This window comes from Pararge aegeria, chromosome 11 (genome assembly GCF_905163445.1).
Source record: "Pararge aegeria chromosome 11, ilParAegt1.1, whole genome shotgun sequence".
In the NCBI taxonomy this organism is placed as follows: domain Eukaryota; kingdom Metazoa; phylum Arthropoda; class Insecta; order Lepidoptera; family Nymphalidae; genus Pararge; species Pararge aegeria.
The window spans coordinates 13,050,906-13,065,444 of record NC_053190.1 but is presented as its reverse complement, the minus strand read 5'-3'; the positions used below and the strand labels follow the sequence as shown (position 1 = coordinate 13,065,444).

The 14,539-nt window shown below is 33.6% G+C and overlaps 1 protein-coding gene across 2 annotated transcripts in view; it reads left to right on the top strand.

Annotated features, from left to right (window-relative positions):
• The window catches only part of LOC120627675 (mitogen-activated protein kinase kinase kinase 15), a 32,726-nt gene extending 21,923 nt beyond the window's left edge, over positions 1–10,803 (top strand). Inside the window, exons 17-25 of one of the 2 annotated variants that reach the window (XM_039895699.1) lie at positions 740–889; positions 2,471–2,566; positions 3,693–3,786; positions 4,501–4,683; positions 6,485–6,749; positions 7,675–7,816; positions 8,472–8,588; positions 9,275–9,466; positions 10,080–10,803. In XM_039895699.1, the coding sequence (XP_039751633.1) occupies positions 740–889; positions 2,471–2,566; positions 3,693–3,786; positions 4,501–4,683; positions 6,485–6,749; positions 7,675–7,816; positions 8,472–8,588; positions 9,275–9,466; positions 10,080–10,350 (1,510 nt within the window). In that variant the 3' untranslated portion in view covers positions 10,351–10,803. The remainder of the gene's footprint in view (positions 1–739; positions 890–2,470; positions 2,567–3,692; positions 3,787–4,500; positions 4,684–6,484; positions 6,750–7,674; positions 7,817–8,471; positions 8,589–9,274; positions 9,467–10,079) is intronic. The other variant, XM_039895700.1, reaches the window with a different exon arrangement.
• Positions 10,804–14,539: the final 3,736 nt, after the last annotated feature.

The window sequence follows — 14,539 nt, the reverse complement described above, 5'->3', positions numbered from 1 at the left end:
ACTTTTTTAATATCGGGAAAGGTCCCACATACATTCGTTTTTTTCGCGAATTGCCGGCTCTTCTCGACAAAATCTGCCTTCATAAACCGGTAGTAGAAACTCTTCAAACAGCCTGACTTGACGTTTCAAAAATGCTTATAAACTAGGCCTACTTGAAATAAATAAAGAGAAAATCGATTTTTTTGGAAAGATTGTCCATTGATTGACTGGTAGAAAATGCTTGGGAAAAAATTATATCCCAGCACTTTATAACAAATAATTAATTAGAACTTTTATATTTTAGTAATTCAACTTGTTCGCCATCTTGAATAAGTTCGCATATTGAGTTCAATATTAAGTCACGCACTATACATAACATAAATGGGTTGAAAATATATTGAACAAAACTAGTATAAAGGGTATTTAATAACTATTAATATCGTTGATTTTTTTAATAAACATACCCAAAGATCGCGCTTCTAATTTCACAACTTGGAAAACACCTGTGACTGGAAAGTTGTCAAAAACTATAACTGCTGTAAGCACTTATGTTTGTTCACCGATTACCCCCCTCAGCTATTGACCTATTTTGGAAATTATTGTGTTGTTTGAAATGGAAATGAAATTAATCCCATTTTAATCGAGAGAAAGGTTTCTTCTGAACTGTCTAATAAAATCTATAAATGATTTAGGTCTATGAGATATTGAGTCATTGAAGACTGTTTCTTTTTGTTCTCGTAAGATAGTGATGTTTGTTTAGAAAGAAAAAGTCGAGCAGTCGCCTTGGCAACAGTGTAGACTACAGTCGCAGTATATCAGTACCTGCCGATAAAGCACGAGCATTGGTCGCTCAAAAGAAAATATCCGAGCCGAGTCTCCCGGGAATCGTTCCCAGTTCTCCGGACATCGAGTAAGTATAAAAAAAAGTATATTATTGAATGAGACTCAACACTCAACAGTAATTCTTTATTTTCCACTAAATGTCTTAGAGTTGCTTCCACTTGAGGATGGCGTATTTAAAAAGCATGGATTTTGATATTCAAAATCACTAGAGTTGAGACCTTGTCTAATTCCTATTCGGCTAACGTTTGATCTTGGATAACTTAAGCTGGAATACATCATTTCTATCGATGTCCAATCAATAAAGTGATATTATTTATATTTTTATACTCATAAACTAACTAACTTTTGATGACCAAAACGATTATAATCAAACGTTGGCATCGAAAATTATTCGTTAGAAATAATCACTTATTTATTTGCATGACATTACAATATGGCTGTTACGGGTTTATGTTAGAGTTTTAAAACTTGTGATTTGCATTGTGTGACGTCAATACATACCCATCGTATTATAATTATTATGGTGAAAAGGAGCTTATGTGTTGGGCGGTGAAATTATTCGGAATCTTATATAGTTATTGTTATAAAATACGTATCATTCCCGTATTTCATATTCATGCCGATTAAAAACTAATCTCTCTTTCAATATAGCCATTTCTCATTCATTCGTTTCAAACAGAATCATACAAATAAATATGTGATTGATTTAGCGATTTGCAGAGTAAAACATGTGCACATTCAATTATATTTTTTTGTCTTTAGATTTTTGGGATACCTTAAAAATAAAATACATTTTCAAATTCATTATTAACTGAGCAACAATAAATTTCTAATACTTTTTCGGTACGGTTTTTTGAGTACTTTAATGCTTTTTATTATTTTTAATAAAAAAAGTAAAACTTTAGTTGTCCTTTAGAGCCCGTATATAATATATTGTTGTGGAACTCTTTCGCGTATTCCTATACTTTCAAATAAAATAGATAGTCTACGATTCATTTCATGAAATATTTATTTTTGTTCCTTTATACAATTAATTAATCAGATATAATCTTCGCGGAATGCATTCCTCCACTACTGCGTACTCTTATCAGCAACGTACCAATATTTTCTGTTTAATTTCTGAAATTAAAAATATCCTACAGAAATAATGTTAACCTAAGATCTATTTTGTTTGTTCCGAAACCAAGTTCATACGCAGTTATATATAGGCAAAGATACCACTCCGGCAATAAACATATTTTATCAATTCGACTAACAATTGAATCAACGCCATCTCTTGGAATACTCATAAACTATCAAGAAGTTTAAGTCTTTCTTTTTTGTAACTAAGTTATACGGTATGATAGAACTGCTTTACTAAAATCCTTACCAAAAAATGGGGGGGTCACTATGTATTACATACATATAATATAAGGTTATCTTTGGCGCTCTTCTAATACTTAAGCACCAATAAGCAGGTTTTATTTTGTATGTTCAGCCATACGCAATATAATTCAAGAATCATTTTTTATGGACTTCGCGAATCAGGTTCTGAAAGGACAACTCGAATAAATTTGGCATAATTTAAACGCTTAATTCTTTACAATTAACATCTAAAGACAAAGTTTGGTGTGCGCCCACTAAGCATCTATTTGTTTCCGCCATCAAGGGTTAAAACGGTCCGGTCTAACCCGACAATCACTAGGACGGCATCGTCGATGCTCTCGCCGATTCTGATATATCCACCGGACTTGTCCAATAGCAGGTAATCATTTGTAACACACTTGTTCATAATAGGGATGTAACGGGGTTTATTTTTTATCGATTGTATTTTCTCGCTTTTTTTTTTATTTGCAAACCTACCAACATATCTTACAAGTACAATACGATCCTTAGTGTCACTAGTAAAGTTGATGTAAATGTTCTTTTATATTGCAATGTTCGTAATTTATACACGTATATGTTCTTAGGGCCACTTGTAACGTTTCGTATAAAAACATCATAGTTTTTCATAGAATACTGTATTTTACATGAGCATCTTTGGTACATTCAATATCTAAGTGTGCGTAAACTTAGAAATAACAAAATTTTTGATTCATTCCTATCTCATTCATACCTAGTATGAGTATCTAGTGATTTAAAATCAGTAATAGACCATATTCTGTAGTTAAGCGAGAATGTTTGTAGTTTATTCCTTCAGTAATTTGGTGTAACGTAAAAAATTACTTGTATTTTAACCTTCCTATTATTGTATATATTAATAGAATTCCTAACAATAACTCATGTTATACTAATATGATTTAAAATAGAAATATTTTGTCTTATATTTAATTAACTTGAAAACTAAAACTGGAATAAGTTAAGTGCTCTTAAATATTGAATTCTATGAATTCATCCATTGATTTTCTCAAAAATCACGATCATTAGTTCTGCGCTGTTTTATATAATATACCACTATAATTCACAAACATATTTTTATTAATAATGCGGTATGCGAGCTTCACTAATCTTTTTCACCAATTGTATATTGTTTTTGGAACTACTGTAGAAACTTAACTATGTAATCCTTATATCTCATTAGAATACCAAATCGTCTATGCTAACGCTTGAATTAATTAAAATTTAATAAATTATTAATGTTATATGTAAGTCCTTACATATTTTATTTGGGTTTTCCAGCGACTTAGCCGCTTTGTTTTCAACGATAAAAGTGCATTATGCCACTTTTAGCTCCTTTAAACAACTTCTGTGAAAACTCGTTAAATATATACAAACCGATAAACCAACTAGTATTTATGATTATTATATTAGTATGATAAGAACAATCAATCAATATTGTATGCATTATGTGTAATTATTTTGGTAGAAATACAGTAAAGATATGTTTATAGCACGATGCCGAATACGCCGTCAACCGATGAAATGGACAGCAATGACACTATTCTGAATAGGAGAAGTTCATCTGGTGGACTACTTTCACCTGAGGTAGGTTTACCGTCACTATCCTCCGCTTATTAAAGTGTCATGTGACAGGTGGATTAAAAGATTTAGACCCTCCAAGTTGCTTAAATGTTATTTCGCGTGCCTTATCGATTATTGTGGTATAAGAATCGCGATTGTGTCCGAAACCCCGTCACTCCGATCGTCGCCTGAGCCGAGGTTCGGCTTAACATGAGGCGCCCTTAGGCCGAGGATCATCGCGCTTCTTAGAGCCCTACCGTTCAAACTCTTTCTGACAGAGCCTAATTCTTAGGATCGCTGACAAGCCCCCGTTACGCCCCCGTCGCGCTCTATTCAAATCATAAGGATTAATCAGCTTATACACAATCCGGTAAAAAAAACTGCTAAGCAAAGGACAGTACCAAATCCAGGCTTCAAGGTACTTAAAATTTGACAGTAACAACCCTGAAATTTTCGGCCCGAACCGGAAATTAAAATCTAGGACTTCGTGATGCTGAACTAAAACTTATCTTACTAAACAAACTCCTTGGAATTATAATACAGCTCAAGTTTCCGAAACAGTGATCTTTCTTTCGATGCTAATAATCCATTTCAAAAGTTACATAACATAATATGAGAATGGTCATACGAAGTTAATAAGATTTCTCAAAATGTGTCTACCACAGTAATTTATAAATGTTGTTTTATCCCTTTTTGACTACTCCGAATTATGTGTACATGTATGATATTATTTCTTAGGTGGATATGCCAAATGTGCCCCGGTCATCAATAGACACAGAACACGATGGATTTTATCTCTTGAAGAAAGACTCGCAGCGCCGTTTCACTCTCTCCCGAGTGCTAGAGCAGGATAGCGAAAAGATATGTTCGAAATGGATGTTGAGTATCCAACAGGACTTCGGCACCACAGTTTTAACTATGGTAAGAAAAATGTTATTCAAAGCTACTTAAAATCAATCAAAAACTTGCTGTCTTATTGTACGTAATTTTAAACACTGGGTTATGACGTCATCAGTTTATGCTAAACACTTTAAAAAGTCCGATGCGTACTGCGCAGTTTCAGCTCTATGGATGAGCAAAGAATCTTCTAGATTCTTTACGTTCCGGCTCCGACGTGTTTTAAGTAGGCCATTTAATTCTTATCACACGTATAATTTACCGTAGAATCGGTGCATAAAAAGGACCCCTGATGGGATAACTAGTTGCAAAACTCTGTGTTCTGACAAATATACACCTGTAAGTATGCAATATTAGTACAAGAGCTTATTTTATTGCACATTAATGGGAAAACAATGTACTGGCGATGTTTTCTACCTGTCCAACTTAGAGCATGCATTGGACACTGTAAGTGCTAAGAGATGAAAAAAGGAAACAAATACTAGATAGATGATAAATACTCCGATGTCTAAGAACACATTATTGCACGCCTCATAAGCGAAGCGTTGAGGTGGGTATTACTGTCAGTTTGCGCACACAGAGTGATTCTCCAACTTAAAATGTCACTTTTTTTCTTCTTTATTGCTTTTATAAGTGCATATTTTACATATGTCTATTTAGACAAATTTTGAGAAAAACACTATTTTTAACACTCACGATAAAAGTTCTGAGTTGTGTCTTGGACGTCCGTGTGTCTGTATGTGCGGATCCCGTATCTTGTGGTCACGATAACGTGCGAAATACTTCACTTATCGAGTTGTTTTTTTTTTTTTTATACGCTTCAGTATTTTGAGTAATAGAAGCCTATTACTTTTCACGGTATAACTAGATGTAGTTTAATTATATCGTGATTATGATTATTTTAATTTACAAATAATCTCAATTTTATTGCGATGAATGAGATTATGAGGCGTGCACTTTTGGATTTTCCAACTATTCTGTATTTTGTGTCCGAAGCTTTTTTTTCTTAATAGCTTTCAAAGAGCTGAGTCACAAAAGTGACTATGTAGGTCTTGTGGGTCTACAATAACTACCTTACAAACTAGCTTATTGTACGTTTACCTACATTTATCTTAAATATATTACTCAAAATAGGGGTTGGTCAAACTTATGTTAACATCGGCAAACATTTTATTCTGAACCTCGCTACGGACGCAGTGTCTGACGTTTAATATTAATAAACTGCTTGGCAGTTGAGTTCAATTTACGTATATTCTTAGACTCCAGCCCTAACCCTTCACACTCTGAGAGGAGACCCGTACTCTGTAGTGGGCTGATAATGAGTTGATAATGATGCTATTGGTAGAAGATATTTTTTTAGATATTTTATTACAACCATTTTTCATTCGATTTATGGAAAACAGAATGTGTTCTGTTTATATTATTATTTTTTAATAGGTACTGTAACTAAATTGGATAGTTCCTGCCATTTGTTATGTCTTACAGCAAAAAGTTGAATTCTGTATCAAAATCATAATTTTAGAAAATAGCGATTCTTGGACGTACTTAGATTTTACAATGATTACTTTGATCGTATTCGATTTATAGGATTATAGGATAAGATCGATTCTATTCCATAATTTATGGATGAAAACTAATGAATTTTTTGTCATCTTTAAACCCGAGACGAGTAGTGCAATGTATTTTCTGGAATACGCTATAACGTTGTCCGTACTTCTTTGACAAACTCGAACTTCGTACTCAGTTTCAAGAGTAATATTTTTGAAGGTATTCAGTATGTATCATTAATAAAATTAGAAATAAGACGAACTATTTCCATCACCAGAACCATTTGGAGACGTTACGACGTGCGCTGAAGGAATACATCACTGACCAAAACAGAGGCGTGATCGAGCGAGCTATAATTGCGCTGAAGGAGGAACTAGACTTTGACACAAATGCGATAAATGAGTTGCATTCGGCTATTTATATGTTCCAAGAGGCCGTGAATGTAGTACTGAGGATGCACAGTATCAAACCGCATTGGATGTTCGCTTTGGACAATTTAGTTAGGAATGCTGTTCAGGCTGCCATAACAGTATTGTCGCCAGGTGAGTTGTGATATTTGTATAATATAGTTTGATTGGCGTTTATTTAAGCAATACGTACTCACGTTGTAGGATAAAATACATTGAAAATTTATTCAAGGTTTTATAGTTGTAGGGGTCACGAAAAGTGAAAACACAGGATTTCTTTACCGACTTGGCTGGCGGAACGTGTGTTGTGTTTTATGTTGTTGGCAAAATTTAAAAACCATGCGGCTGCCGTCAGTTGCGGTTGCGTCTCCAATTTGAACCGCCGCGGTTGTCCGAATGACGGTTTGTCACCCCCGCCACCTACGTTCCGTCTTTTGCACATTATTTATTTTAGTAAGCCATAGACAATATTTATTGGCGCAAATTATATAACAATTAAACCCCACCAACCCAAATTGGATCCACATACACTTTTGAAGATTATAATCCTCTTGTCCTAATTTAAACCAATATCGAGCTGAAACAGCTTTTCAAGTTACTTATAAACAGGGGTTTAAAGTGGAGCATCTTCAGACTACTGCAGTTTTCACTAACGACAAACAAGGCAATGCCTAAGTAAGTAATGCCTAATCAAAGAATATTCCTAGGCATACATTTGCCTTTCACCATTCGATTTACGCTAGGCAACTTATATAACCTAACTTGTCTATTATTCTTGCGACAAAGTTTGATTGATTTTGTTAGTATTTGTGTTATTATATTTTTAATTTTTCGTATGTATTTAAGTGTCAGTTTACGAGTTCCCTAAAATCAAAAACCGCCCAATCGGTGTCGTAACTTTAATTGGCGCCAGACGTCGTTAGGCACTATCTAAGAGTTGGTGAAACGTTTTTATCCTCTATGCATCACCCAAATCATTGGGCAAACGGGCATGTGTCTCGCTGATGGATGATGATAATATTTTTATTCGTAGGAAGTGATAACTAATGCTTTTCTTTAGAGTTGGGAGCGAATTTAGCTGGACAAGAAGCGGAAAGACGCGGCGGTGCAGCCGATGTATCTCCTTCAGCACTTTCGACCGCTACATCCACGAGGGAAAGAGATCCATTGCAGTTACACCAGTTGAGACAAGACAACCATAAGTAAGTTTCCACCTGCATGAGTCACAGCTACGAGATTCTACATATAATAGTTCGAAAAAAATCTCAATCTCATTATTGCGTTTGTAGACCTACTTTTGCAAACATAGTAGTATAATATATCAGTACAGTATTAAAAAAGTCCTAAATACAGTACTAACTAGTTAGGAGATAAAAGACCGAAACGTGCAAAGTACCTACGTTACGCGACGCGTTCCTAATAAATAAATATATTCTATTTACTTATATATATTTATAGATACTCGATTTTTATTTTGCATCTTATGTTAGGGTGAATTCTTTTCGTAAAAACGGTAACGGCAGCGGTTTACTCAAAAAGTAGTAGCGTTTCGGTTTCACAGATAAGTCTCAAAGACAGTATATAATGTACCTCTAAAGCGTGTGAAGTAAAATTTCGGTTTTAATTTACACGTTGTATACATACATACCTTGCATAATTTTGCACTTTAATTCCATAATAGCACCACTAAAAGTTTTTTGTTATCCGTAGTTTCACAGTTAAAGCACCGATATTTTTTATCCTGGAAAAACAAACGGTTCCCGCGGAATTTTAAAAAACAAAAAACTATTTTGTTGATTTTTACCATGTCATTACATATTTTACACCATGTCATTACATATTTTACATTATTTTCAGACTTCAACAAGAACTTATCGAGAGTTATCAACAGTATCAGGCTTTGCTCAAAGTTATGTTGGAGGAACAAAAGATGCAAACTCAAATCCTGAAAGAAATCGTCGATAAATCTTCCAAGTAAGTCTATGAACACATCAATGTAACGTTTTAATTTTGTCAATTTTCTACGTGGATTAGGTTTTGCTCAGAATTATATTTTTGTGCATTGAACAGTTTTTATCTTCTGCAAATTTTTGCTTACATAAGTACCTATGATTTATGGATGAATTTAGTATTTGATTTCTCTCGATGAACTCCTTAGTTAGTTCTAGACATGCATAAATGGAACATATGTCCCACTGTTGAGCACAAATCTGATCATCTTTTTCATAGTAAAGAGGAATTTAGGGCTTAGCTTACCGTCTAAGCTCCTCAATTGGTTTTATATTACATGTTAAAGGGTAAATGTCGTTATTAATAAATTATTCCTCGCTTTTAATCGCCTTAGCATTGAGTTTTATCCTGAAACGTTCACTACTTGGGAACTTAACTAGCTAACTAAAGAATTACAAGCGCCAGAATAACTTTTGCCATTTGTTGCACGGCGCATAAAAGGATCCAACGCGTGCAACGCTAGTAACAGTAACCGAGACTGACACCTCAAAGAAATGGGTACTGACTCTATTCTGTCCAAGAACCCAGTAACAGCAGAACTCAGGTTCTTATAGCACTCTCCGGATATAAACTTCGTTGTTCTTGTCGAATTTAAGGCCAACTTGACAATTTTGTTATTTCTATTAAAACTATTTATTTCTTAAACTTAGCTCCAGAAGCTATGCAACCAGCGCAGAGACAATTGAAGATTATGATCGCGAGCAATTGGATTCTTTTCGTGAGTGGCTGTCACCGCGGGGAGTCCCCGAAGAAGCGGCTATAGCTTTAGTATGTCAGAGCTACACGTTACCTGACCTATTGCAACATGTTCAGAGAGAGGATATTGCAAGGCTCAATCTCAAGTAAGTATAGATAATTCGTTATTTGTCTTGTTAATTTCCGTAGATTTTATAAAAAGAAAATTATTAGCTCATTACTGTAAGTCAACGTAGTTGATTGATTTAATTTTAAGGCAGTTTTTATGTTATTCAACGCTTATCCTCTGTGTTCGCTTGTACGTCGAACTTCCTCGTCATTGTTACTAGCTATTCTAGAAATCCAAGGTCGGTCCAGTAGCATATCCAAATGTTTGGTGCAGTAGATTCAAAATATACTGAAACAAACATTTAAATAGGATAAAAATACGTATGAGTATAAAAATATATATGTATTATAGTTTTTTATACTTATAGTACAAAAAACTATTAGTTAGAAAGGAGATGTCGGCGTAAGTACAAAACTGGCTAATAATCAATTATTCGGCAATTTTAAAAATACCGAACCCCATAAAAGTTACGAGGTTTGTTTGAAAAATATTAAGCATAATTTTTTAAGATAAATTTAGAGAAATACCTTTGAGTATGTTAATAAACAGTATACAGTTTTATGCTTTCTGAAATTTTAAAAAGAATTTTCTCAACTATTTATTTCCAAATTTCCTAATCACGTTTCTAAAACCTAGTATTAAACTTCTAGGGGCGGTATCGAACTTCGCCTATGGCGTGCAATAGTCGACCATCGTATGCAGAACAACTCAAATCACCTGCGACGGACAAGCAGTACAGAAACCGACATGGACACAAACTCCATCGTCGTCGTCGAATGTCAGAAATGCAAAACCTCCAGAACCCTCTCGAACAACTCCTCCTGTTCGAATAACCCTACAATAGTGATCAGGGATCAACAGGTTAACGGTGATGATACAGTGGGTGAGTATTACACGGAGAACGGGGTCGTTAACCTTTGACTATTGCGTGGGTGGTGCACTCTGCAGTGATCTGTAGTCGGCGACTTCTGCGGTTTTCGCTTTAAATTGGGCTGGTATTCCACTGACATGAACTGAAAAAATATATACGTATTGAACGATCACATTCTTAATTATGGTCACATTCAATTGAGGTTGGATATTTTTGTTAACAAACTAGATTGGTATAGCCGCCTAAAAATCATATACCAAGTCTCTAGAACTCAAGAAACAAAATTTATTTCCTACTTCCACGGACGCTACATGCTGGATTGCAATGATTTATCTGTCAATAATCTGGTATCAAAAACATGTGTAAATCTGTAAATTGTTTTTTTTTGTCATATTTCATATCGTGTAACTTTAACGGAATGGAATAAAAATAACTTACATTTTGTATGCGACTAGTGTGCAGCGTTTATCGGCCTAAAAGTCAATTATGGTTAATAATAAAAAAATATATACATATATATAATACTAAAAAAACATTTTTATAAATTGAGTATCCTATCATGAAGTATATCGATATTTCGACGTGAGACTTAATTTATAAATATTAATTAATCTGTTTTTTTTTTTTATTTGAAAAATTTGAAAAATTCGAAACCATTATGAGCCATTATTCGGCAAATAGTTTTGTCAGTGGACAATGCAGTTTTAAGCTGATCGCACATTATGGGACGAGGCGCAAGATACGTTTTTTTCATGTTACTGGAAATACGTGTTGATGATGTCATCAGCATATCTTTGGCCTATTCGAATTTCAAATTCTATGCCAAACTTTCATCGCTTGCCGCTCGACTGTGCTGTACGATCAGCCTTCACAGTACTTACTTTAAAATTAATCAGCTTTAGATATTATTACACGCTTTGTGTGTAAATTACTAAGTATCGCACCCAAAAAGCAATAAGATAGGTTGTCGAATATTTCAGTGTCAAAAAAATTATTAAAGCAATACTACTTTCTATTAATAAACTTACCTACATTTATTGATTATAAAGTTTTGTTTTGTTGATTAAACAAGAGAGTTCTTAACAAGAGATGTACCGACACTTGCAGCCGAGGTCAAGAGTAAAAAAAAAATACACCCTTACCCTTAGAGTAAAAAAAATACACTCGCAATAGTACAGTCGTTTTGGAGTATCAGAATACTGCAACGTCAGAGAAAAATGGAACTTATTTATGTTGTTTTAAACCTCAAATTCGTGTACAAGCTGCTACGGCCAGCGTTCGGTTGTACGGTTGTTGCGAATCTTTATTGTTTTTTGATACACGAAAAGCATTTTTTGAGCGTGCAAATCTTATTTTATGGGCACTCTTATCTTATATCATGGTTAGCCTTAGTTTTGAAGAAGTGCAAGCAAAATTATTCATTTGTGGCTTTCGCACGCCACGTCAACTTAACTCCGATTTGACTCAAATTATGTAAATGAAATGTAACCTTTATATCATGTGACCTAAAGATTCAGTTGAAGTGCGTCGAATGCGTCTTAGTCTTAAACCATTGGCACAAAAATATTGTAAAAATTGCTTTATGTCCCATAACATAGAGTTAAAACTACAATGCCTTGATTTTGGTTGAATCGAGTTTGTTTCAATATGGTTTGCGAAGATCGTTACTTGGAAACTTACACCGGGGGCTTTATCAGTCGGTACATCTCAGTTGGGAACTGATTTCTATGTATACGTGATTTAAAAAAATTAAAACGGCTTAGCTATGCAATAACCGCTTAAAGCTAGAGTGTATCACCCTTAACAAAATTGTATATATTGTCGTGTTTATAAAATACGAAATGTTATTTACAATAAATTTTATAAATTTTGTAAATATTTTCTCATATACGGAGGCATAATAAGCAATAATGCTTTTTTACAAGGCGCACACTAACTTTGTGGACGGTGCTAAGTAATTAGACTAAAACGATGTGCCTTTCAAATAATACGCTTGCTACAAAGAAACTTATCAAATGTTATACGAAAGGTTGTTTTCGTAATATCTAAGAGTTTAGGATATAAACGACCCAGATAGACTTGTGTGCGTAAACGTTTAAATGATTATGTGCGTCAGATCTTGCAATTATTTTGACAGTTCCGATTTAGACAGGTCATTTTACCGAGCCGAGGCAAATAATTTTAAATTGTTTTCGCTCCCCTTCCGTAAAATGCTCTGATCTTAACAATTATTTCCGTTTTGATTTCCTTTTTTGGGTTCGAAATAATAATTCATAACGGAACGTCGGAACCGTCGAACGTCAGTTCGAGCTAAAGTACTTTTAAGTTATTAAGTTAGTAAGATGAACTTATTTGTGTCCAGGTACGTAGTAAGTAGTATATTAGATTCCGTTTCTGTATACTTAAGCAATTTTACCTGTTCTATGTCAAAGTTCCCATATTTGTCCAAAAATAGGCTTTATCGACTTGTGTAGTAATCGTTTAAACGTTTGCGTAAGGTCGCTATGATCGAACATGGCAATATCGTTAAGAAAATACGCTACGTGTTATTCTACGAATAAATATTATATTATGCTAATAAAAACCTTAGTTTCATAAGAAGTTATTAATTTTTAGTGTTTTGTGCCATACATACATAGTTATTTCTACATAGATGTACAGTTCGTTCGCTCAAATACTCACAGTTGAAAGCGGCTGCTGGCTCATGCCGAAAGGCGGGCGTCGGCTACTTCAAAGACTGCACGTACTGTCACGCGCAGTTTAAATTCAGACGGTTGAGTTTCCATTGTTTATTTATTTTAATATAAATGAACTCCTAAATGATTATTTATTTATTGATTATTATATGATGTACCTATTTGAGCGGACGAATTATATTTACATTTGCCTAGTTATAATGAAGTACTAATTATGTTATTAATGTTGATCAGTAGCGTTTATTATATTATTAATCATATTGTATAGTTACAAAGTGTATTCTTGATTGTTGGATAGATGCAGCGGGAGTAAATCATATACATTGAACATTTAACTTAATTTGCTTTAATTCTTGACAACCGGTGAAATATGTGCTGTGTTAAATACATAATGTATTTTATTTTTACACGCAATACAGATGTTCCAAAATAATTTTCCTCCAAATTTTAAGGTCAACATCTCCGGAGGATACTGCAGTATCGAACCAAAATTAGCGTGGAAAGCGTACTTTGAAGTTTTATCTAGAATTTTGTTTGCGTGATAATAATAAAAAATAACATTGCACATTTGTCATTGTGTTAGCTTATCCTTTAGTTTTTCTTATAAAACTATATTGTGTTAAAACTATATGTCATATGCGCATATGTACTACACGATAACACAAGCCTAATTGAAAAGGGGAAAATATGCCAATTTGGCGGGCACAAAGAAAATATTTTGTTCCATAACTATTTCCTTGGATCGTATTGATCAAAGGAAATAGTTGTGGAACAAAATATTTTCTGAAAATGATTCTTGAAAATATTTTGTTCCACAACTATTTCCTTTGATCAATACTATAAGAAACATAAGTATACAAAGTTTTTGTACAAAAGTAACAGGTTAAAACCATAATCAGAGCTGTGTTTACGTTTTCGATTTAATGGCTTCACAGATTACGATGTCAACGGAACAAAGATCATAACCAGAATTTATAGATAACGTTAAAACAAGAATTACACAAATAAAACAAAGGTGGAACGGGTTGCAGGAATACCAATCATCCATAAAATAAGTTATTAAAAAGTTATTAAATATTAAAATAGAATAATCTTTTGTTAACAAATCACTCTTTTGGCAAAATAACTTGGAATTTATTATCGGTAGTTTTTATTAATTTGCGATTAATAAAATGGACAAAACAAGGTTTTATTTCAAGAATATAATTATGTGGTTCTGGTTTCTGACTTCCGATCTAGATAAATAGATACCTATGTTAGTAGGCAGCTGCAAACTTTTAGATGCTTACTGATGCTGTACGGATGACCTAAAACATTTCCTAAAAATAAGTATATTATTGCACTATTTTAGATACACGAATATATTATTATTATAATGTTAATAACGTAATCGTTAACGTTAGTTAATTTAAATACATTATATTTAATTAACTTTTATAAATAAGACCATTAATATTTTTAAATATGCGATACTTTGTATAACTTTATAAAATAAATAAATAAGCAGTGCTACTGAAGTAATTTTATTAGGTCAGTGAGCAGT